The following is a 26175-nucleotide window of genomic DNA, read 5'->3' on the forward strand; positions in this document are numbered from 1 at the left end:
AGTAACATATGGAAAGTATTCAATACCTTGTTAGCTCAGTACAGGACACACTGTAGAACCCTCTTCATCTACTGGAAACATGGATTGGAGTGAAGTTGTGGTACATCGTGCTGTGGGACCTTCATCGGACTCATCACAAAGGACATGTGGATCTCTGTGTATATAAGGATACTGGCATTACTCCCTCTGGGAAAATGAGGCTCAGTAGTGTTGGGGACCTGCCCTCAAGTCACTCACCAGCATGCACATGCTCTAGAGGGGATGTAAGATAGGGGCCTACAGAGCTGCCAGGATAAGAGCCTGGAAGAGTAGGAAGAGTTTGGAAGAGCGAGAGGACAAGTTGGTATGACAAAAGCATTGGAGCTCATCTTCCTGCTTTCATTTGTCATTCCCAGACACTCTAAAAGGTTACTATTACATGTATGTTCACTATAAACATTATTCCAACAAACTGACTTTAGCTTATCTACAGTTTAGTACCCAGGTTTATACTCCAGTTTTACATTTTAGTAGTCAGGAATCTTCGGAGAAGGCAATGGCACCCCACTCCAGTACTCTTGCCTGGAAAATCCCATGGATGGAGGAGCCTGGTGGGCTGCAGTCCATGGGGTCGCTAAGAGTTGGACACGACTGAGCGACTTCACTTTCACTTCTCACTTTCATGCATTGGAGAAGGAAATGGCAACCCACTCCAGTGTTCTTGCCTGGAGAATCCCAGGGACAAGGGAGCCTGGTGGGCTGCCATCTATGGGGTCGCACAGAGTCGGACACGACTGAAGCAACTTAGCAGCAGCAGCAGCAGCAGTCAGGAATCTTTTCCTGTTGTCTTAGGCATATCTCAGCCAGTAAAAATAATTTCCCTCTATGCCAGAAACTTAAAGAAGAAAATAACCAGAAGCCTTCCTTTAAAAAAGCCTGTAAAATGAAAACTTTAGATACAATAGAGTATTTGTGAAACTTTCTTTTTTAATAAAAAGTCCTTAGGAAAAAAAAGCACAAAAACAAACTCCACTTAGCAACGGAAACAGTAAATAATTTCAGAATGGAATGTACAGCGTGCACTCCCATCCCCCACCTCATACTCCTAGGGTCCTCTGAGTTCCTGGTGAAGACCCATCATGGATATGAATCTTCATTAAGGAGGACCTGACTCTCCTTCTCTACATCCATACTTAGAGGAAGGGAAGATGGGGGCGGGGGTGGTGTTCCCCAGGACTTCGACTGTAAAAGAAGTATTTTCTCACTGAAACGATGTTAAAAGTGATGTGTGGGCTTCCCTTAACTATGAATTAGATAATTACTGAGAGCTAGGCTGAAAAGCTAATAGCCATTTTTAGATTGTTTCTATGAGAAACACATCTGTAGGTCCCCAAATTGGCTAACAACCAACAAACATTTGAAATACAACCTGTTAAAGATGGGGAAATGATTGAACAATTTAAAAAATTTGATTTATACAAATTCTTTCAAGCATGGGGTAAGTCACAAACATTTCCTGAGTCCCTGAATATGCTACATTAACAAACATAGTCCTGTATTGACATCTCACTTAAAGCTCAGACATAACTTGCTTTAGTTTTGCATATGTCTGACATTTTTCGTAATAAAAATAAAATTTGTTTGAAAAATTTTAAAATAAAAATTACTGCATTCATTTAAAAAAAGACCCTTTCAAAAGTAAATTTCAAAAATCCCCAAGGGATCAACCTAGGGCAAAAATGAGAGATGATATAAGAACCCCTAAAAATAAGTAAAAACTTAAATTCTGAATTTCCTCCATAATATAGACAGCAAAGCAGCTATCAAAATATTGAAAACATTTGAAATAATGGACCTATTTTAAAACCTCCAAAATGTCTTATCACTATTGTTCATAATTAAGAAAGTCTTTTAAATGCTTAAGTAAAAAAATTCATTGAAATTGATGCAAAAAAAAGGAAAATGAAATTCATCTCTCAGTATATATACCTCTTTAAGATGTAGCTTGATAAGTCTACTAGACTTCCTAAAATGTAATTTTATTAAATTCAGAGTTAAAACATACACTCTTTAGATATCCACAGCCAACTAATAAATTTCTGATAACATCTTTCATATCTTTTAAAAAACCTACAATAGCATGATGTAAAAGAGAGCAATAATTATAGTAGACAAAATTAAATGAAATATGATATGCCTTCTATGTACCTATGAGTTATACAGAATAATCATTACCACAGATGTCCTCAGAAAACAAAGGAGAACAAGAAAGTATAAAGGTGGCGGAAGGCATGGAAGATATTTTCTGTTATCTTCTACTGTGTGGTCTTTCACTGCACTATTCTTTAAACAAAAAAAGGTCTCTGCAAGGGCAAGCCCCGCTTCAAATGTCCCCTTACCCTCCTGACTGGAGAATAATGTGTTTGTGTAGTATATGGTTACACCAGACAAGGCTGTGAACACGTGTGATTTATTCAATGATCCTATTCTGCTTCCTTTTAAAGATAAAGAATGCATTTACGTCGATTGTGTATGAGACTGTGGTAATTCCTTAGAAGGCGCCATTCAAACAGAATAATATTACCTTATTTTAAAACACCAAAGAGCATAGCCATTTCTCGGTCTTCATTTTCTTTCCAGGCAACATCAATTAATACTTTCATTTATTTTAAAATAGAAACATAAAAAACACAAGTAATTACTTTGAAACAGTTTTAATTTTTCTTTGTAGAAGCAAAACAGTCCCATAAGACATTTACTTTTCAAAAATCCTTATATACAAATAACTGTGTAAGATGGAAGAAACAACTAAAAACAGCATAAACCACCAACACAACAGCTCCTAACAGTAGGCCAGGTCAGGGTGCAGACCTCATGAAAACAAGCTGCTGACCTGCCAAGAACTACAATCCCCAGGGAGCAATCTTGTCCTCTTTAACTTGCTGGGTGGCAGAGCTCAGGGGAATTACTCAAACTATGAAAATCCCCAAGCATGGTCACCTAGGGGGAAATGAGGAGACAGATATGACTTGAGCAGGATAATTATTTTCTTGTAGTAACAGTAAAGAAAAGTAAACTTAAGTGGTAAAGGCTGCGTGAGTTCCAACTTCAACAGGTAGCTAATTGTGTATTCTCCAGACACAGCATTTGTTAGTGAAGGCAGAACACACAATGTATACTTTGCTACTTGTCTATCAAATAACAGTCTCTATTCACATTTATTGATTATAGATACATGTAAATGGTATGTAAAATAATAAAAGGATAGCAAACACCAAGGCATACTGTTCTATGTGCAGTTTATTTCAGCTTAATCCTCACAGTAAATCCTCACAGTAACCCTATGAGGTGAGAACCATTATTATTCATGTTTTACCACACACAAAAAAATCTAAGTCATAGGGAATTTAATTGTTTGACCAAGATCACACACCTGGAATGCAAAGCTAGGTATTTTGTCTCCAGAGCTCCTGCTTTTAATTTAGCTCCAGTTCTGCCTCATGTAATTGGATTTTTAACCCCATTATCACAGAGCTATTCTTCCAAGACTATAAATTCTGTTTCTGCACTGTGAACTTCCACTTCTCTGAACCATTTTCATCTTCTGCCTCCCAATTCACCTTCTGGTTTCACCTGCTTCTATGAACAACCTGGACCCCTAGTCATTTCAGCTGTGCCCCAAACCCCTCCCAGGCCTCTCCCACACAGGCACACCAAGGTGGCCGCCTGCACTGGCGATCTCTGTTGCTACCGCTGCTTCTCAGCAGCATAGCATTACTGCTGACCTGAGAAAAAGTCCTGCTGTTGGTCTGTAAGTGGGCCTCACTACTGCTCAGCAGTCCTTTCACTGACACTGCACAGCATCCACAGCAGCTGTTCCAAACGTCTTCCAGGATTAAATCCCCCAATGCACCCATCTAGCCCTTTGCAGATTATCTTACCATGGCTTTATTGAAAATTCATCCAAAGTAGGGTTGTCAAAATGTAGGTTGTCAGGAGTTATCTGAATTTCAAATAAATAAGGAAATATAGTTTAGGGTAAATGAGTCCCAAATACTGCATTACAGAAATATTTAAATGGTATTTAAACAATAAAAATAGCAAACCGAGAGCCTATCAAATATTGTATGCCATGCCATGTGTGCTCAGTCATGTCCAGATCTTTGCAACCCTATGGACTGTAGTCTTTCAGGCTCCTCTGTCCGTGGGATTTCCCAGGCAAGAATACTAGAGTGGGTTGCCATTTCCTTCTCTAGCCAAATATTGTATAGAACATACTTATTACTAAAAACTTGTTCATTGTTTACCTGAAGTTTAAATTTTACTGGGCATCTTGAATTTAATTTGCTAAATCTAATTCAATCAAATTCCTCTCTTTCCATTCCCAGAAGTATTCTTTCTTTTTTTCAAGGGTTAATTCTCTGACCTATGGAATTGATCTTTCTCCTTACTTCACCTTCTTCTTCATCCTACATATTCTTTCGTTTCTCCTTTCAAGCATACTCCTGTCATTCCTACTATGGTATTAATGGTCCCAGTTCTTCAACCCCATGTGAACCCATGCCTTTACCATGCCACTTTGCAATTTCTCTAGAGAGGTGGATTCTATTTCCCAACCCTGGAATCTGGGCCTGGTCACATAACCTGGCCAATGCAATGAGGCAGAAGTGCCAGCATGTCAGTTTGGAATCTAGACCTCAAGAAGCCTTGTATATTTCTGCTTGCCCTCTTAAGACTTATCTTCCAGATAAGAAAGAAAAAAAAAAATCAAAGAAAAAAACCCAGTAATTCAAAAAGATACATGTACCCCAAAGTTCACAGCAGCATTATTTAAAATTGCCAAGACATGGAAGCAACCTAAGTGTCCATCAACAGATGAATGGATAAAGAAGATGTGGTACATATGTATGATGGAATACTACTCAGTCATAAAAAAGAATGAAATTTTGCCATTTGCAGCAACATGGATGGATTTTATGTTAAATGAAATAAGTCAGAGAAAGATACTGTATATCACTTACATGTGGAATCTAAAAAACACAACTAGTGAATATAGTGCAAAGCAGACTTACAGATACAGAGAACTAGTGGTTAACAGTGGGGAGAGGGTGGGGGAAGGGCAATACAGGGGCCAGGAATTAACAGATACAAACCATTATGTATAAAATAAGCTACAAGGATACATTGTACAACACAGGGCATACAGCTAATATTTTATAATAATTATAAATGAGTATAGCCTTTAAAAATGTGAATCACTATATTGTTCACCTATAATTTACATAATATTACATACCAACTGTACTATAATTTTAAAAATACTGCAATGAAAATAAAGCCAAAAACAAAACTCCTCTTCCATCTCCATGAGAAAACACGCTTAGGCAAGTCTGAGTCCCAGGAGGATGACAGATATGTGAAATAGAGCCCAGCCTAGAAGAAAGCCCCCAGTAGGCTTTCAGATATATGAGCAAGCCCAGCAGAGATGAGCCAACCCTCAGACACTTGAGCTATAATTACTGTCTTAAGCCACTGTGTTTTAGAATGTTTGTTATTCAGCAATAGCTAACTTGAGACATCTATCCCAACTTTCTTTCTTGCACTCCTAACCTACTGCAAAAAGTATCCTGTTTTGTTTTTTTTTTAACCTTTGTTCTCTTACCACTTATTTTTGTTATCTGTACCACTTCTCTCTCAATTGAAACCAAAACCTCTTAATGGTTTGTCCAATCACTTTGGCTCCGTCCTCATCCACTTTGGCCTCTATATAGCACCTGACACCTCCGTTAAAATCCCCTGCTCTTGGACTGCACTACTATCAACTTCTTTGACTGTTTCATCTACTTCAGGGGTTTATCTTCTCTTACAGTCTTCTGGGAGTTTATTCATCCCCCCCGCAAAGCAACTTGACTCACACCTTTATCTCCACCCCAAACTCTCTTCTAAACTGTAGTTCAATTGGTTCTCAAACCAATGCATTAGAATCACCCAGAGGGCTTACTGATACTCAGATTGCCAGAGCCCTGTTCCTCAAGTTTCATATTCAGTTAGTCTGGGGTGGGGCCTGAGAATTTACATTTCTAACAAGTTCTTCGGTAATGCTGATACATCACTTTGAAAACCACTCTTCTGGTTTCATATTTCTAACAGTCTCCACCTGGTTATCCATAGGTGCCTCAAAGGTCACATACAGTGTCAATTAGAGGGTTTTTTTATTGTAAACCCTAGGAACCAATTTGAGCTAACCACAGCAAAACAAGAATTTATTAGGGAGTTCACAGAATCAACGTGAAGGCTGGTAAACCATGTTCCAAATAAGACAGGAACAAGAAAAGAGACTACTTGACAGTAGAAGCATTACCTCTAAGTCAGAAGAAGTAAACAGTGTTTCTTGTATTCTGAAGTCTCTCTGTTCAAGATTCATTCCAAATGAGAGTCCTTTACCCAACCCTGAGTTGTACCAGGGCAGCGATAGAAAAGATTATGGTGGAAGTAGCCACAAAGGACTCCTCTTCTTTCTTACTTAGTTTAGACCCTCCTAATCAAGCAGGTGGATTACTATAACAACCTCTTAACTGGTTTTCTTGCCCCTAATCTAACCTTCAGTTCATTCTCCTCATCTTCACATCATCTTCAGTTATCTCTTTAAGACATGTCATTTTCTTCTTTGCCTTGTCTGGTGTAGTGTTCCTATCTTAAGTAATAAATTACTTCTCTTTATGTGCAAGTGGTTGGGATACTTTTACCTCAGCAGACTCATAAAATGGAAAAGTAGTTTTAGAAGGTAGGGAAATACGTTCTATTGTAAAATGAGGATCTAATTCCCTAGCAAGGATCAGAAGTGGTCCCAAAGGTCTGCATCGAGACCCCTCCAGGAGCCTTTAAGAGATCAATATCTCATGAGACTAAAGACAAGGACCTAGCCCCCAACTGTATTACCAGCACCGGACTCAAAACAGGCCCTTAATGAAATCATCTCCAGGCCCTCCTTACTTTAGGTTAGTATATGTGTTAGCCTCCTGACTGACTTCCTGGTCTGTAGTCTCTGCCTGCCTATCTCCTAGTTACTACCAAATCCTTCCTGTATAGCAATGCTAAATCAAACCAATCATTTCCTGCTCAAAACTATGACTCCCCAAAACATGCTTGCCAACTATAAACCTCTCAGTATTCAAAGCCTTCCATAATCTGGTTTCAACCAACTTTTCTAGGCTTTCTTCCACTTGTTACTTACACTTTCAATCTTGTCTAGACAAACGAGTTTTTTTCAATAAACCCTTTTCTGTTCTTATTGGTTTGGTTCCACTTTTTTGAAACGTGTTTGTCCTGTGGTGTATACTCTACCCTACCCTACCTTCAAAGTCTAGGTAAAATTTGTCAGTATGTGTGTGTGTGCCAAGTTGCTTCAGTTGTGTCTGATTCTTTGTGACCCCATGGACTATAGTCCGTCAGGCTACTCTGTCCATGGGATTCTCTAGGCAAGAATACTGGAGTGGGTTGCCATGCCCTTCTCCAAGGGATCTTTCCAACCCAGGGATCAAACCTGGGTCTCTTATGCCTCCTGTATTTGCAAGCAGGTCCTTTACCACTCACTAGCACCACCTGGGAAGTCAGTGTTCCTAACCTTTTTTAATCCATGACTCACATTTCAGGTTCTTTTGGACATGCCCTCTTGTACCACATACCTGTTAACTCCTGAGTTAAGGATCTTTCTATTTGGAACTTTTTAAAACTAATGTCTTGTTTGTATAAATACTTCATGAGTTAAACACATACTATCTTAAACTTCATTATAAGCTTGTGTTATTTGTTTTACCGGATTTAAAGAGCATTAAGAAGCTTTCTATTACTACTTAATTTTCTGTATTTCCCAGAAACTACTCCTGTGTCTTACACATAGTAGTGGTGATTATAATCTGTTACATAAATGGATGTTTATAATATGGGGCTAGTGTTTGGTACTGATCCCTTATAGAAAGCAGCCAGTGGCTGCATCAGGAATTCCTGAACTGCTGGAATCAAGGGATGTAAGTCTTGGTGTTCGGAACTAGAAACTGAGTCTAAAACCAAAGATGATCAGGTTGTAGTCATATGCCAGTAGGCCAAACACAAGCATCAATTAAAAAGATCCAAAGGCCAAACCTGAGACAATGTGTAGAGCAAATGGTATGGAGTAAGGCAAAGGAAAGTAGAAAAAATAATAGGTTAATAACAAGTGGATGGGGATCCGGGATAGTAGACTTCTTTAGGGGCTTATGCATAGCACTTACCAAATCAAAATGAGTGGTTTGTTGGTAGAATGGAGTTGCCTAAGAATCAGAAGTTGGGGTGGCAGCCATTTATCATTTCTAGCAAAGAAACACATACATGGAAATAAATTTATAATTGCAAACATAGTGAAATATAAATCAATTTGCTTTGAGAGATTTAATTTGAGCTCCATTTTCTTGCTTCTGCCTTGTCTCCTTAATTTCATAGTTTTGTACAAGATTACATACAAGTTCTAATGTATTTTTTTCCTTTATATTATGGATAGAGAAAAACATTTTTAAGAGATATAATATCATAGTACTCAATATCAAATACAAAAATTCAGAAAAAAAATTTTGCTATATTTTTTAGATTTTTAATCTACCAATTAGTAAAGCTACAATAAGAAAATGGTACCTAATAAGTGACAAATAGGGAAGCCTGGTGTGCTGCTGTCCATTGGATCACAAAGAGTTGGACATGACTTAGTTACTGAAAAACACGACCCTAATAACCACTGATTTTCCTACATTGACTGTTCACAGCCTGGAAAATTCCAAGAATATTTCACAAAGGTTTTAAAAAAATTTTTAACATAAAACAAAAAAATCCTAATTATCAGAAATGCCTATTTTATTATGGAGAGCTCTAAAGAGTTTAATGCCTACAGCTACCTTTCCTTATCAAGCGTTTGTTTTTTTTGCCTGTCAGTCTGCGGCTGAGTTGAGCAGCTCTCTGCCACACACAGTGTTTTCTTATACTAATTAGCAGCAAGCATTGTGGCAAGAACTAATGTCCACATGAAATGCACAGCAAAATTCACTTTAAATTCTATTGTAAACATGCAGTAGTCCTTGGCATGAATTGTAAAATAAATTTTGTTTTGAATTAAATGCTGAAAAAGTATACTTTTAAAACCTTTATTATCCTTTCTGATATTGCTGAGACAAGGATAAACTCCCATATTAATTTCTTTAAAAGTCAGTATTTGGCAAACAACATAAAAGAATAGGAAGATGACTTACCAAAGAGCTAGGTGGATCCCACATACTCTTTGCGGTTTTAGGCAAGTTACTTATTCTAAATCTCAAATTTCTTCATCATAAAATCTAAAGACCTGAATTAGCTTAACGGTTCTTTAGAGGAAGAGGCATTAGAACTTGGTATTTCTGACTTGGTAGATGTGAGAGGGGAGAGTCTGGGTAAGTGTGACTTTACAATACTTCATGGGTGATCCTGATACATATTACTGGGTTAAGAACCAAAGGACTAAACCATTTCATGGGTCTCTGCAATTCTAAAACTCTACTTGTTATGTTCAATCAATGGAATTTTAATAGCTCCCAGCTTTCATCATTATTCTCTTCTTAATTAATATATTTTAGGTAAATCCAAGTAGTCTCTAGTTGTTATAACTCCGGGCCAGAGGCCTAAGGCTCAGCTCACTTGAGTCATTTCATTCTTGCCTTTCCCAGCTTCCCCTTTCCACCATTTCTTAATGAAGTGTATTTCAGGTAATAAAGCAGCTCTAATTATTATTAATATTGTTGTTGTGTAGTTGTTCAGTTGTGTCTGACTCTTTGTGACCCCATGGACTACAGCACGCCAGGCTTCCCTGTCCTTCACTATCTCCCTGAGTCTGCCCAAACATGTACATTGTGTCAGTGATGCCATCCAAACATCTCACCCTCTGTCACCCCCTTCTCGTCCTGCCCTCCATCTTTCCCAACATTAAGGTTTTTTCCTGTGAGTTGGCTCTTCACATCAGGTGGCCAAAGTATTGGAGCTTCAGCTTCAGCATCAGTCCTCCCAATGAATAATTTATTATTCTAAGTTATGAATAATAGCGTATAGTTACTGGGTGCTTACCAGTTCTAAGGTATTAACTCATTTAAAACACATAATTCAATCTTCTACCAATGCAAGAGACACAGGTTCAATTCCTGGGTCAGGAAGATTCCCCTGGAGAAAGGCAGAGCAACCCACTCCAGTATTCTTGCCTGGAAAATCCTATGGACAAAGGGGCCTGGTGGGCTCCATCTACGGGGTTGCAAAAGAATCGGATACAACTTAGTAACTAAAACAATTCAATCCTCACAACCACTCTGTGAGGTAGGAACTTAGTATTATCATCTGTATATCATGGATGGGAGAACTGAGGTACAGAAAGTAATCTGCCCAAAATCACAGAGCAGGGACCTAGGGAAGCTGGGTCGTAGAGTCTGAATTCTTAACCATGCTGCCACTCAATAAACAAGTATATGTACAAACATACACATTGCTGTTGCCCATCCATGCAGCACTGCTTTCCCTCCTACTTCAGGGGGGAAAGGAAGTGTGTTCTTAGAAATTTGTGGGATCAGAAATGATGGAAAGGGGAAGCTGGGAAAGGCAAGAATAAAATGAATCAAGTGAGCTGAGCCTTAGGCCTCTGGCCCCAAGTTACAACTGGAGACTACTTGGATTTGCCTCTAAAAGGGTAAGGATTGTAGTAGTGATTTCCCTTCCATTATCATTTCATTCCATAATGTTTGAGACTGTTCTTTTTGACTATTCAAATATTAATTTTAAAAACACTAAAAATTTACCTTATTGGATAGACAAGACCCCAAACTATAAAGTAAAACAGGAAAGTAAGTACAAAAGTAAATTAGAGAATCAGAAAGAGGTTAATGTAATTGAAATGATTCAGCCTAATACTACTTTTGGGTATACAAAGAATTTATAATATTGTATCTTGGTTTATGAAGCATGAGGTTCAGATGGGTAGAGACTAATACATTATAAAGAAAACATTCTCTTCCCAATAGTATGGATAGAGAATGATCTAGCCAGGACTGGAGGTCCTGAATTTAGTGTTACCGACAAAGTGACAATTCAGCGTTACCAACAAAGGTGAATTTATTGCACTGACAAGTCTGTCTACTCAAAGCTATGGTTTTTTCAGTAGTCATGTATGGATGTGAGAGCTGAACACATAAAGAAGGCTGAGCACCGAAGAACTGATGCTTTTGAATTGTGGTGCTGGAGAAGACTCTTGAGAGTCCCTTGGATTGCAAGGATATCAAACCAGTCAATCCTAAAGGAAATCAGTCCTGAATATTCTTTGGAAGGACTGATGCTGAAGCTGAAACTCCAATACTTTGGAAACCTGATGCAAAGAACTGACTCACTGGAAAAGACCCTGATGCTGGCAAAGATTGAAGGCAGAAGGAGAAGGGGATGACAGAGGACGAGATGGTTGGATGGCAGCACCAAGTCGATGGATATGAGTTTGAACAAGCTCCGGGAGTTGATGACGGACAGGGAAGCCTGGCATGCTGTGGTCCATGGGATCGCAAAGAGTCGGACATGACTGAGCGACTGAACTGAACTGCCAATATGCACAGCAGTTATTTTTCTCTATCTGGGTGCACTCAGCAACCTGGGAGCAGACACCTAGTTAAACTGGTGTTTTCCCAGGTGATACCAAGGCAACATAGCAAAGGAGACATGGTTCCTGGCAAGAGTGATAATTTAAAACAGAATGCAGCAGGAGACAAAAGAAGTGAAGGCAGAAGGTTGATAGGGAGAAAGACGTGAAGTCTCTGGAATGGAGTTCCCAACTCAGAGAAACCTGAGAAGGTAGAGGCTGCAGCGGAGTTGGGAAGAGCACTGGAAATGAGACGTCAGGGAACTAAGAATTGCCGTTAGGATGAAAGTTCTGGATGAAAGAAGTTAGGATGAAAGTTCTGGCCAGACGTGAAGTCTATATTTCTGAAGTCAGAGGAGAAACATATTGGGTGTATGACGAGATTCTCAATGTGGCAACAGAAGTGAGAGGCTGAAGATCACATGAAAGAACTCTGAGGTTGGTGCTAGGAAGCTGTCTCTTTGGGTGATGAATTTACTCAGGATGAGGGCAGGAACGCAGGTAAAGAGGAAGATGTAGCCAAGTGTCATGGTCATTAATAAATTAAGTTTTGAAAGACCCTGAATATGCTTAGTACAGGGGACTGGATATTCTAGAAAGGTATCTTTCTCCCTTATTTATATGAGTTTTCAGTTAAGAACAGTTCATATTAATGCAGAAGCAGCAGCTTAAGAGAAATGAGTAATGTTTCCCCTCATTCTTAAGACTAATCTTTGCTGTACTTTTAAACTTGGCAAGAACCTCTGCTTCACATTTTAAAAAATATTCAGCTGTGCTGAGTGTTAGCTGCAGCATGCGTGGTCTTTGATCTTAGCTGTGGCATGTGGGATCTGGTTCCCCAACCAGGAATCGAACCCAGGGCCCTGTATCGGGAGAGTGGAGTCTCAGTGGATCATCTGGGAAGTCCCGTATTTTTATCCTAAGGCTAGGTCTGCTAAAGTCGAATGGAAAATGAAATTACTTGCTAGTTTAGGCAAAAAAAAAAAAAAAAAAAAAAAAACCACCACACCTCAGTTCCTTGCTGTCATAAATTTGTGGAAGTAAATGTTTTAAAAACAAATTACAACTCAGCTGCCCTAGTTCTGGTTTGAAAACATCTGGTGAGACCTCTGGGTAGTTTCCCACTGCTGCTGCTGCCCACTACTCTTTTTTAAAAAAACTTTTCTTAAAGACACAAACACACACACACAAAGGTTTGTTACAATCTTGAAGGAACAGGTTGGCATGTTATTTACCAACAGGCTGACCTTTACACAAACAACCCCTGCCTTCAACAAGCTGAAATTACTGTTACTGATGACTTCAGAATATTGTCTGCTTCAGAGACCAGCAAGTTTTGTCCAAGTCATACAGAAGTGGCTATATTGGACACCATTTTGTCAGCAAATGGTGCAATGAAGAGGGCAGGGGAAAATTATTTCTGCAGTACCAACCATATGTGTAATACTGTGCAAGGAAAAAAAGGAAATGTCAAAATGTCAAGAAACCTACAATTTATTGGTCAATTACATAATACTTTAGCACGGAGCTAGGTCTTACACTTTTTGAATCACCCTCGGCATCTAATACAGGACTGTATAGATATCAACAAGAAGTTAACAAAAAGTTAAAACAATACAAAATGCTTAGAAGGAATAAAATACACTCTTAATATAGGTGACCAGGAGAAAACAGCTAAACTTGTGTCATTACTACCTATGAAAAATCTTGCTTCTAATTTTAAGCATGTACTGACACAGGAAGGTCCCTATTGTTACCCTTACTTTTACCCAGGTAACTCCTCTTCCTCCTTAAATATTAACTTAGAGTCATATTTCTCAAGAAAGTCTTTATCCTTCTCTCTAGACTAAATTGGACAGCTTTGCCATGTGATAATGGCACCCTGTTCTTTTGAAGTATTTGGTCATCTCAAATGATCTGCTTAATAGCTGTCTTTTCCACTAGACCAGGGATCAGTAAGCAATAGCTCATGGATCAAATCCAGCCCCGCTGCCTGTTTTTTAAATAAAGTTTTATTGGAATTCCCTCTTTCATATATGTGTGATTCATGATTGTTTTTGTGTTTCTGTGGCAAAGTTGAATAGTTTGTGAGAGAGACCATATGGCCTGAAAAACCTAAAATTTATCTGTCCCTTTATAGGAAAACTTTGCTAAACCCTCCACTAGACTATAAGAATGAAGGCTGAAATCATGCCTGTCTCTTTCACTTCTATATTCCTAGCACCTAGCATAATAACTGGCACCTAAGTATCTTTGGACTAATTTCAACCTCAAGCTTTAACCCATTTTATCAGTGATAACGCATGAGATCACATTAATTGGCCTGTGTTTATAACAGCATTATAATCATTGCTTATCCAGATAATGATTGTAGTATTCTAGTTGGGGTCGGGGGGAACAAAAATTAAATAATACACAAATGAATGGGTTATTGCAACCAGGGGTAAGTGCTATGGAAAAAAAAAACACACAGTACAATTAGAGTGTGTAACAGAGAAACATAATCAAATACAGAGTTTGGGAAGCCCTCCATAAGTGATCTTTGACCTGAAATTTAAAGAGTAAACTAACTAGGGAAAAGAGGTGGAGAGTGGACGAACAAACCAGGCAGAAAGAAAATCACATACAGTTCTCTCTTCTTTGGAGAGGAAGAACATGGCATGTATGGAGAACTGATGCTCTTGTCAAATAATAAACAGTAAATTCCTGCAAAGTTAAGAGTAGGATCCAAAATGGAGCTAATCACTGTGATATTTATAACATTATATTTGAAACATTCTGTTACTGGCCAACAGTAGGAAAATGGAAGCTATTGTAAGTCCATGACACAGTGTATTCTGCATCCATTAGAATAATGTATACAAAGAATTCTCATTTGCATGGGAAATGTTTCTGCCTCAATGTAAAGTGAAAAAAAGAACCCAAGAGCGTATTTCCATTATGTAAAGTATTTATTGAAAAATTTTCTAGGGAAAAAAATGGACTAAAATGTTAATCATAACTGCCTTTGGGTGGGATTGAATGTCCTATATTTTATGGTTTTTCATATTTTCTTTCCTATGCATTTCAAGATCCAACCAGTCCATTCTGAAGGAGATCAGCCCTGGGTGTTCTTTGGAAGGAATGATGCTAAAGCTGAAACTCCAGTACTTTGGCCACCTCATGCGAAGAGCTGACTCATTGGAAAAGACTCTGATGCTGGGAGGGATTGGGGGCAGGAGGAGAAGGGGACGACAGAGGATGAGATGGCTGGATGGCATCACTGATTTGATGGACGTGAGTCTGAGTGAACTCTGGGAGTTGGTGGTGGACAGGGAGGCCTGGCATGCTGCAATTCATGGGGTCGCAAAGAGTCGGACACGACTGAGTGACTGAACTGATGCACTTCAAATCTTCAAGATTAGAGAAACATATTTTACTGAAATAAGGAAACACAAGTGCTGGTCTGTGACCTACACATCTGACAGTAAATAGGCTCTCCTAGCTCCTGGAAAGGGGATGTAAATTGAGGATCAAAACCCAGGAGAGCTCACTGTCAATAACAATTAGTGGAAGTTCTCCTGGAGTGTGATTTAAGCTGTGCAGTGGGGACTTTGGGGCCAGGGAAAACTACCCTGAGATATGTCTACAGACATTTGCTTGTAAGATTTTGTATTTTGATTAAACTGAGAACTTAAACTAACCTTACTTATTATATGGGTTTGGTTTCTTCCGGCCTAGGCATAATCCATTGGAAATGCCCCAATATTAGTTCTGGATATGTAATTTAGATGAGGGTCCTGGAGAGCACAAGCATCAGTTCTAATATTACTCTATTCTGAAAGCTTCTTTTTGTTTCTCAAACATCTTCTTTAATTTATAGGCTCATTGGTCTCTCCCTTAAAACTACTACTGCTAATTTATGGAAGTAGAAGAGTTGAAAGTTGTTTTCTGAAAGTTTTGTTTCCCCCTGTGACTGAAAAGATTAACTGGTTAAAAAGATAAGAACAGAGAGAAATTCAGCTCTCACCACAATGATTAATTTTACTGTCCTTCAGTTTTTTTTAAAAAGAAGAGACATAAAACTCCATTCTTTTAGTAAAAAAATATTTTATTAATCATTCAGGCAATACATATTTATGTATCTATCTTATACCCAGATGGCTGCTGTGAATAAATTGGGGGAAACCTGCATGAAATCTTTTTGAGAGCGAGCAGTCGATGGCAACTGCCTCCAGAATTTGCCATATTTACTTAGGTCTTCTAAATCCCTTCCGGGAGGAAATGAGTTTCTTTTTCATCATGGTTTCATAGAGACCAGACACTATGAAGGACTGAGTAAAAATTTCCCTTAGAAAAGATCAACTACCATTTATATGCAAGTGACACATAAAATTCACTGGTCCCCTTTAAATTTTCATTCCCAAATGTTTGCTTCATCACAAAGGTCATTCGTATTATTTTTCTGACAATGGGAAAAAAAGATCACCATAATTCTGCTCTCCCAGGTATGAGAATTTTGAAATCTTTTAAACGCAACTCTGTATTTTGCTCTGCTTGAGAATCCAAAGCAAAAATTGCACGTGACCTTTCCTAGATCTGTAACGATCATGGTTCCTAGCTGCAGACAGCAGAGTCCACTCCAGGAGTTCAGTAGAGAGAAGTAACTCCTCTTTGGGGGCATTTAGAAATATATGGGGGCATTTTTATCACAGCGGAATGTAGTGCCCAGGGGTCAGGGATGTTAAATATCCTGTACAATAAAGAATTGTTTCATCCAAAATATCAGGAGAACCCCCCTTGAGAAACACAGAGCTCAGGGTCAACTTCATGGGCATGCAAACTGTGCAGTCATACAGGGTCCACTGCTTGGTTTAATGCTCTGCAGTCACCATGCTGAAAATCTTAATACTTTTATGTTTGAATGTCTGTTTTATAAAAGAAGTCAGTGGTACAATGGATCATACAGGCAAGTAGAGGAGGCAACCTGTTTGTCTTTTTCCTTATACCCAGTTTGCATACATCAGTATAATGCCTCACAAGGATTATGATGAACCTAAGTAGTACAGGAACTCAGAGAGTTACAAAGTGGCTACAAGGCAAGCATGTTACATCAGTGACTGATTTAGTGGAGGCACTGACAGTTCTAAGAGGCAATGCTTTCCATTTCAACCAGAAGTTGTGTCAGGTACAGAAAGAAGACAGTGGCATCCTAAGACACACATGTGACCAAATAACTCTATCATATCCTTTCTTGTGTGTATTACTTTCCTGTATGACTATTTTCACTGAAAATGATGACACAGAAGGAAGGGGAAAGGTAGGGCAACCCATAGTTACTTTCAGTTCAGTCCTTCCTTACTCAGGTTGATAGGCTGTGCTCATATCAAGAAGGGAAAGAAAAACAGCTGAGATGATTGTATGCTGTATTTACACTGCTCTGAAAAGCACAAAATACATCCTTGTGGGATGTACGAACTACAAAATATGAACTGTGTAATTTTGGTGATTTCGTGTATGAGTTAAACACTCTTATATTTGCATCTATAAATGGCACTGCACAATTAAAGATAAATGATAAAATTCATCCTAATAATCTAAAATTCTAATTTTTATATACTCAGAATGACATTAAAACACAAATTTAAAAAACAGCACAAGTTGAGGGAGAGATGACAGAAGAAAGAAAAAGCCTTATATTTTCAGTACATGTAATGGCAATTTTTTTCCTGCTTTGTGAACAGGGGCCCTACATTTTTTCATTTTGCTCTGGGCTCAACAAACTGTGTAGCTGACTGTGACTGAGCTAGTTTAAGCAGCAAGGGATTAAAGGATAGTACTTAGCTCATAGATCCCTGAGAGGACCAAACAATCAGGCTTGGATAATACATCGCTAGAAACAACATCCAGAAAAAAACCACACGAGGAAGAACATTCATCCCACATCACATTGCTATTCTAGCAGAAACCCACCGTAGCACCACTTGCCACAGCACCTATGACTCCCAAAACGGATGCCAGAATTCCTCCCCAGCTACTCAGAAGAATCAGACACCTCTGCCATGGTGTTTGCCAGAAAATCCCATTGCCCTGAGTGCAGTTGAGGCATTGTGTTGCTCATTTTCAGGTCTATGTCTTGAATGGGCGCATTTAATTGCTGGAAACTAGGTCGCATGCAGTGAAAGGCCGAAGCTAGCTGGTAATCCTCAGCTTCTTCTCCAACTAACTCCCCATTCAGTGAAACCACTTTGATAGCTTGGGAGTATTCACACAATGAAAATTGGTCAGTACTAGAAATCAGGGTCTTTCCCCTCCTCCAGCCATCCTTAATGACTTACCAGCACACCACTTATCCATGCCAGTATTCTAGTTGCAAGGCAGTGTTGAAACAGTATTTTACAATTTTCTAACTTCTAAAGCACAGAAAAGCAAGCTAGAAGGGGGTTGGATAAGTGTTGAGTAAGCCATCTTATAATATCTGCCAAAAAATTATGGTATCCATTGCTTTCTGTTCTAGATTATAAATTGCTAAGAGGCAGATGCTAATAGACATTGAACGGTATTAGTACAGAAGGCTGAGCAGGCTTTTACTAAAGGCATGACATGATGAGCATAGGTCAGTGAACTAGAAGAGATGATCAAATGTTCATTGATATGACTGTAATACATTTCTGTGATGCTAGACTATAAAACCTCTAAGAGCAGGAAACATGTCTGCTTTCTCACTATATCTCAAATCATTGGCAAATAGTCACTTAACAGTAACAACTAAAAAAGATGCTTTACGGTTATTGAGTATCGAGTTCAATTTCGGCATTTCTCATATTGTATGTAGGTAAGAGTTCCAAATGATTTTACTGTTTTCAGATGAGTTAAATGTCTGGACGTCAAAGTTTATTTTGATACTTTCACATACATTATGTCATATAATATCCCATAAAAGTTCAAACAGGAATTATTCTCCATTTCATAGATGAGGAAAACCCCCCCAAAACAGTTATCTTTCCAAACTCATTTACCTAGTAAATGATGGTTTTTCATTCTCTAACTCAAGAGTCCAGAGCTCTTTCTTACCTCTGAAGAATATATTTATAAAACACATTTGACAGTGATTAATTAGGTAAGTATTGTCAGGTTTTCAATCTGACCATTAATTTAATTACATGCAACTGGACACAATATCCTAATTTCATGTTGCAAATATTTTTCTTCAAGAGTGAACATTCCTTCCTTGGAGTTCTAGAAGGATCTGAATGGTGGTTGCAACTGCCTTTTCTTAAAGTAAATGATGTTGATTTAAGAGGTAGGAGGAAAGAAAACATTTTCTAGAAATAGCTAATCTGTGAATTTGATGGTTGCTAATTGTTTAGTCACTAAATTGTGTTCAACTCTTGTGACCCATGGACTGTAGCCCACCAGGCTCCTCTGTCAATGGGATTTCCCAGGCAAGAACACTTACCTTTTTCTAGTTAGGAATAGTATAAATATTATGGATTTACTAGATTGTAATATAGTACAGGCATTCATGATTTTATATCACCGAAGAACCACAACAGTGGTAGGTGCAGTTGCTAACAATACAGATTTCCAGGTCCCATCCCTCAAAAATGTGATTTAGTAGGGGCCAAGCTATTAAATCTTTTTTCAAAATATTAAATTTTAAAGAACACTCTAGTGGCATAGAATACTGTGAGAATCACTGGTACTGTGCATCTGATATTCAGTTTGTACAAGATATTTTTCCAGAAATCGCATTTTGTATGGTAGTCCTTTTTTAAAATCATTTCCATTGCCTTCTAAAACTTAAATCAACTTAAAAGATTTTGCCTCTTAAAATACTAGGTAATTTTCTGGGTATTAGTAGAAATCTTGCAAGATATGTTTATAATCATGCTCTCAGGTTGAAAACGCAGGCTAATTTGATGTGGTAATCAGTCTCCAACTCCCTGGAGCACAGATTCTTATTAGCATTGTATGTCATGGAATTTATAGACAGCTTACCAGTGCTGTGTCCCTTTGAGCTTTCTGGTTTTCCTACTTTGAGAACCACAGTATTTCCAAATGAGGATCTCTCTCACAACACTTCAAATATATAGCAACCTATTAACCATTAAAATACACCTGGAAATACATGTGTGAAAGAATGATCTCTAATTTGGATAGACTGAAAATGACTGTCAAAAGTCCTAATTCAGTGGTATATTTCAAACTTGAAACCACGGTTTTTGCCGTCTACTGCTTAAATAATTTTGCTGGGAAGAAACTTATAAAATTTTAAGTGAAAACTCTCGTTTCACAGATGAGCAAACTGAGGCCCCGAAAAAAACCCAATTTGTCCAAGGTCACGCCCAGTGTTAGTGACCAAGTCAGACAAAAACCTAACGGTTCCAATATTATGGACAACCCAGCTGCATCGCTTACTACCCTCTTTTTCCCCCCTCGCTTTCACAACCGCACCCCTCCTTTTTGGATGAAGTTGTTTTGTCTAACAGTCCTTCCCTTTTGCTTTCTGGCCTTAGGCTAGTAAACCCTCACACAAACCATTAATGAGTAACACTGGGAGTCCACATCTGATGCGGTGACTTTCATGGGCCTTTTTCTTTGGCCAAAAATTTCGCTGAAGGGCTCTTAATCCTACATTCCGCCGGGGAAGGGAGGGGAGGAGGGAGGTCACTGGGAACTGACAAGTCCTTACATGTCCAGGCGCGCGCCCGGGACGCAGCCTGCGGGCCCCGGGAGGAAACCAAGGAAGGATATACTACGGCGAGAGGGAAGCAAAGGGGCGGGAGAAAAACACCGCTGTGGGAAATCCCTGTGCACTGGATCTGCCAACCCCTGGCAAAGATGAGCAGAGCCGAGCGTGAATAAATCTCATTAAGCGGCCGGGTGCAGACACTGCAGAACGGCGGCGAAGGAGGAGGAGGGGGCCCGGCGTCTCGCACGTTCGGGAGGGAACGGCGGGGCGGCCCTTTTATAGGCCGAAGCCCGCGCTCGCGCGCCCCCGCCCTTCGCACCGCCCCTGGGCCACGCGCGAGGCCGCGGCGTTACCTGAGAAGGGCCGGCTGCGTCCACCGCCCCCGCCTCCCGCGAGGCCGCGGCGGCACGAGATCTGCGCCTCGCCTTTCCCCCCGCCCCGCTCCCGCGGGCGGGTTTTCTTACCTTGTAAAAGGCCGTTTCCGCGGCTGCCCCCGCCTTCTCTGCAGGATGTGAAATGGCGGTCGGCGAGGCGAGCGCGATCGCCGCGGCTCCGGCCAATCCCGCCTAGCCGCCAAAAAACGACCCTGAACACTGGCGCCCCCCTCCCCGCCGGGCCCTCCGAGCCCATCCATGACATCGGTGCTCCGCCGCCCCTCCCTCCGCTGCCCCTCACCCCAGGTGGCCGTGCCCACCGGCCGAGTCATCGATTCCCCGTGCCCAGCGCGGGCCCGGCTCTCCTGCAGCCTCCGCCCTCGCGGCGTGTCCGGGGGCGGGGGGAGAAAACACCTACTCGGCCCCCCGCGTGGGTGTCCCGCTCGGGTGCCCGCCCCGCTCCCTCCCTTTCCCGCCGTGTCCCCTCCCCCAACTACTCTTGGCCCTCCCTTCGCCCCACACGCTCACACACACAACCCCTTCTCCCCTCCCCCAGTGGTTGCGTCCGTGACATCATCATCATGGCAACAAGAGCTGCAGCCGGGGACCGAGGAGCCCGTGTAATTCCCGGCGGCGGCGGCAGTGGCGGTAGCACCAGCAGCAGCACCGACGAAAGCGCGAGGGCTTCTCCCCGGTCGCCCTTCGCCGGGTGCTCCTGAGGAGGCGGCGGCAGCAGTGCCCACGCCGCCCCGCCCGCCGCCGCGGCTCGCCGTGTCTGAGTGTGAGGGGAGGGGGCGCCGCCGCCGCCGCCGCCGCTGCTGTGGGGCCGCCGCTGCGGAAGGAACCGCCGCTGCTGCTGCCGTTGCCAGGTCGCTAGTGAAGAGGAGGCGGCGGCGGCGGCGGCAAACATGTTTTCAGTGAGGATAGTGACTGCCGACTACTACATGGCCAGCCCGCTGCAGGGGCTGGATATCTGCCAATCCCCCCTCACCCAGGCCCCTGTCAAGAAGGTGCCGGTGGTGCGAATCTTCGGAGCGACCCCGGCAGGTAAGCGGGCGCGGGGAGCGGGCGGGAGCGGCGGGCGCCCGGGCAGCTCTCCCCGCCGCGCACTCGCGCGCACGCCACCGGCGCCGGCCCTCTCGGCTGATCGCTGCCGCGTCTTCCCTCCCCTTCGCTCTCCTTGCCTTTTTCTCCCGAGCATGACAAGAGGCGCAAAAATGTGGGTCCGCGCGAGCGTTCCGCCCCCTTCTCCCCCCATCCAACCCCAGGCGGGGAGGCGGCGGGCGCCGAGTGTTTACACTGCGTGCGGCGGTCGGGAGCCGGGTCCGCACACTCGGGGTCGCGCGGGCAGGCGGAGCGGGCGTCGCTCTCGCCCCGGAGGACGGGGTCAGGTGGCCGCGCCATGTCTTCCGTGAGCGGGCGCGCAGGGCCCCTCTCTGAGGTGGGTGACTGGTGGGACCTCGGACACCCTCTGCGTCTCCCAAGTGCCCCTTGATGGAAACGGCTTGAGGAGTAGGGAAGTGTCAGCTCTGTTGTCAGTCACTCCTCGTCCCTTCTTCTCAGCAGCGCTCTCCTCTGCCCCTTCTGGAGATGCTGTGGGCTGAAGAGTGGCGCCTGGGGCCAGATAATCTTTCTCATTGAAGTGACCATGTGGTTCTGCTGTGAGGGCAGGTCGTAACTCCTTAGAGTTTCAAGTAAAGCCTAGGAGTCTGGGGGCAGGGCTGCGCCCCCAGGTGCGTTGCTTTCAGGGAAGTGTGTATCCGCGGAAGTAGGAAATGCATGTTTATGTCGCCCAGTGTAAAACATCCCACTTAATAGCGTCAATTTCATAAGAACCACAGCTAAGCCCAGCAACGCAAACATTAAAGAAATGTCCCTATGCTGGGTTGTAGGATTGCATTTTAAATACACATACGTTTAAGACAATACGCTTTTTAATAGGCTGTTTTGTTTTCAAAAACTATTTCGAACAAGTGGGGTGGGGAGACAGAAGCTACATTCTCCGAAGCTCTTGGGAATTTATGATAGTGTAAGTAGGATAGTGGCCAGATTTGCAAGGTTTTAAATTGTTTTGCTTTTCTACACGCTTTGAACTGCCTATGTGAAATAATGGAGCTGCCTCCTAGAAAGAGATACTCTCTAGCTATGTACTGCCCTATGGGATTTTAGATAGCATTTCCCACTTGATGCTCCTTGCCCTAATCACCATTCATCTTATTACTACAGTCAGTTTTCCTGTGGGCTATCAAGATAATAGCACTTTCCAAACTCAAGCACTCATTCTAAGCAGTTATCTTTTAATGTGAATTCTCGTCGTTAAAAATTTCAGTGTTGTTAGTGAGATTTGATAGAATGATATTTGATATTTCTTTTTAAAATAGTGACAAAGCTTTTGATGATATGGAGTTTTTAAGTTGGGGCATTTGAATGCTGTTAACAATTTGTTGAAAGTGTAACACCTGAAACTTAGAGGCTGGAGAATAGAGGCAATAAAATGTTTTAAAGGATAGATTTTCTGCCCTTTTAAGTATAGTGGTGCTGTATTTATTTCTAATTGGAATTTCAGTGTAATATACTGTTGTTTTTTTTTTTTCACTTCAGGTACAGAGGAAAAATAAGATAGTGATGTTGATATAACTCTGTTCAGCCACATTTTGAAATTATCAGGGGACGTGCTAATACTGTGGCATATACTGGGTATTACAATTTATATGGTTTGGGTTACTTTTCTACACATAATTTTTTTTTCTACACTAGTCATTAAATATGTATCTTTGAGTGATTTGCAAGCTTTGTTTTATAGGCAAGTTTTGTTTGTGGACAAAAAATTTCACTGTGAGCTAGTAGTAATTTTATTATATGAAAAAAATTCTTAAAAAAATAAAGAATATGGTATACTTTTGTTTCTCAGTATTAAAAAAAGACGTGAAAGAAATACTTATTTCTTTCCTCTTGGCCATCTTACAATAGATTACCAGCATCACTCCCCCTTTAAAAAAAAAAACTGGATTTTAAAAAATACACCTTGAAATGTATAATGTAAATCAGAGTTTTTTGGTATATACATTGAAAGATACAAAACTTCATACAGAGAATTTCAAACTGTAAGTTGTAGGATTATTAAATTGAGTTTACTATAAAATTTTTGTGTTTCCTCAAAAGGTGAAAAATTTTGATGTCACTGGCATACATTTAGAGTTTACAGCTTTCAGAAATCAAGTCATCATTTCTAGCACGTAAAATTAATGTTAATAAGCATAAACAAAAACTATCCTATTATCTGCTTCTGAATTGTCTCCCCAAAGAAAACCAGTCCAGCCACCTAGTAAAATAAATTTTGAAAATAATATATAAAAAAAGTCAATTTGGTTCTCTAGTTTGAATGCTAGAATTTTTAATGAAAACAGATTTATTGTTTGAAATCACAAACTGTTTATATATCTACTAATTAGTAAAATTAATGAAAAATTGTAACACGGTACATCTATATTACAGACTCATAAAATTAAGTTTTTCCTATATAGTAGTTAATTTTGGGAATCCTCAATTCCTTACGTTGGTTTGGAGAAAATGTTTTTAAACTGAGTTTGCGTTTCAAGTGAAATTGTGAAAAATAGCAGCAGAAGAAATCTTCCAAATAAAGGGACCATTTCAGATGTACATTATAAAATTTTGAACCAATTCATTTATTAGAGTTTTACTAGTTCAGTTTTTCTATTATTGCATGAAAAGTATTTTTCTGCTTTAGAAAACAGTCCAGTTGACTTCCTATTGTCCTATGTTTTGAGGGCATATTTGAGTAATTTAAGAAATAAATTTAGTGTATTAGGTTTAAAAGCTCTCATATCTTAAGTTGGTGAAATTTGAAAAGGTATTTTAAAAACTGGTACATTCAGATTTGAATGGTAAATCCTGACTGATTTAATCCCATGCTGGTTGAGGATATTGGTTCCTGAGAGAATCACTTAAATTTTCTATATGTAAGTGATGGAATTATTTTTAAAAACTCAAAAACATCTTTTGGTTTTCTTTCACTCATTTAAAAATGACTTGAATATTGTTTTGACATACAATGTATTGAGCAATTTAACAACTTTTTGGTAACTTGTTTTAGTGGAGGGAACCCAAGTTATACCTAACTACAGTACAAGACAGCGTTTTTTTTTTTTTTTTTCACTTAGATTTGAATATGGGTGTGAGTGTTCTGGGATTTTATTTCAAAATCCTAGGGCTTTACTATGAGGAACTGACTCAGGTGAATCTGGGAAGCTGCCCAGTTACCACATCCCAACTCTTGCTTATTAGTTGCCTGATGTAACTCACTTCATGTTGAGCTTAGACAGCTTTCTCAGTTTTCTCAGCATCAATTTAAAACAGAATTATCGTTTCAAAAGCTTCCCTGCTGAGATGCAGAGAAGGAGTAAATAAAAGAGCGTGAGCGAGATGTTCACAAAGCAAGTAATTAAACAAAGTAGGCCAAACAGACTATAGAGGGAGCTGCTTGACTTGAAGAGTACTGTAAGGAACTCTGCCATCATCCCCCTACCCCCTGCCCAGTCTTCCTCCAGCTAATGAATTATCAACAACTTAGATGACAAATAATTTCTCTAATAAAAGTCTTGTTTGTTCATAGCCTTTTTTTTTTTTTTTTTGCTAAATCATTTAACAATATTTTAACATAACACAATACCTATTGAATATAAATATTAGAAAGATTTTTCAGGAGCACTACTGAGATGTAGTGTTTTACCACAAACAAAATTAGTCACTTTAGTATGTATCTGAAGCCCGAGTTCCAAATTTTATTAGGTTTCTGTGTTACGCTTGACTTAAATAACCCGTAAGTTAATCAGAAGCTTATTAAACAGGAGTCCTCTAAAATCTGTGGACACAGTGGAATCTTGTAATATGTGATTCAGTTTATTCAGTGAACACTTAATGAGAACTTAGTACATATATTGAGCTGTTTTTTAAACGAACAACTTATGAACAACTTTTACCCTCCACAAGCTCACAATGTAGGAGAGATGATAGACATGTAAACATAATTCAAACATAGTTTAATTGGAATATAAAAGAAATGTGAATAAGACAAAGTGAGGACTCAGAGAGGATGTGTTCAGTGACCACCTGGCAGGCCAAAAGGGGAGTCAGGGAAGGCTTCATGAAGGAAGTATGGATTAAGTCATTTTAAAGGAATTTCAAAAGAATTTTAAAATTCTAATAGAGGAACAGATACAAGGTAATTCACAAATGAAAAGAAAACTGCTCTTGGCCCAGTAGCTTGGCAATGCATAGCAGAATCCTTGAAATGCTTTTTGACCCAATAATTTCAGTTTTAGGGATTTTGATCTACGAATGTAAATCTTTTGACAAAATCTGGTTATCTTTTGAATCCGTCTATTTCTTTCATTATCCATCACCACCCTAGTCTAAACTACTAGCATTTTTGGATGCGTTTACAACAATAGCCTCCTAATCTTGGC

The 26175-nt window shown here is 40.2% G+C and overlaps 2 protein-coding genes across 44 annotated transcripts in view; one reads left to right on the forward strand and one right to left on the reverse strand.

Moving 5' to 3' along the window:
- LOC129619803 (uncharacterized) overlaps positions 1–21144 on the reverse strand; it is a 100767-nt gene extending 79623 nt beyond the window's left edge. For 7 of the 34 annotated variants that reach the window (XR_008698141.1, XR_008698133.1, XR_008698140.1 and 4 more), the window contains exons 1-5: positions 20780–20917; positions 8250–8327; positions 3921–3982; positions 2564–2635; positions 27–154 (exon numbers count right to left, since the gene is read on the reverse strand). Coding sequence is in view for 4 of the 34 variants with exons in the window: in XM_055535183.1 (XP_055391158.1) it covers positions 20780–20954 (175 nt within the window). In the remaining 30 variants the exon portion in view is untranslated. Of the gene's footprint in view, positions 1–26; positions 155–237; positions 301–709; positions 916–1075; positions 1222–2563; positions 2636–2677; positions 2980–3920; positions 3983–5641; positions 6289–6340; positions 8217–8249; positions 8328–20668 lie in introns of those variants that run through there. The other 27 variants (XR_008698149.1, XR_008698154.1, XR_008698151.1 and 24 more) reach the window with 19 other exon arrangements.
- REV3L (REV3 like, DNA directed polymerase zeta catalytic subunit) overlaps positions 21133–26175 on the forward strand; it is a 176030-nt gene continuing 170987 nt past the window's right edge. For 7 of the 10 annotated variants that reach the window (XM_055535164.1, XM_055535162.1, XM_055535165.1 and 4 more), the window contains exon 1: positions 21133–21736. In XM_055535164.1, coding sequence (XP_055391139.1) covers positions 21598–21736 — 139 coding nt within the window. In that variant the 5' untranslated portion in view covers positions 21133–21597. The remainder of the gene's footprint in view (positions 21737–26175) is intronic. The other 3 variants (XM_055535171.1, XM_055535170.1, XM_055535173.1) reach the window with 2 other exon arrangements.

This window comes from Bubalus kerabau, chromosome 9 (genome assembly GCF_029407905.1).
Source record: "Bubalus kerabau isolate K-KA32 ecotype Philippines breed swamp buffalo chromosome 9, PCC_UOA_SB_1v2, whole genome shotgun sequence".
In the NCBI taxonomy this organism is placed as follows: domain Eukaryota; kingdom Metazoa; phylum Chordata; class Mammalia; order Artiodactyla; family Bovidae; genus Bubalus; species Bubalus kerabau.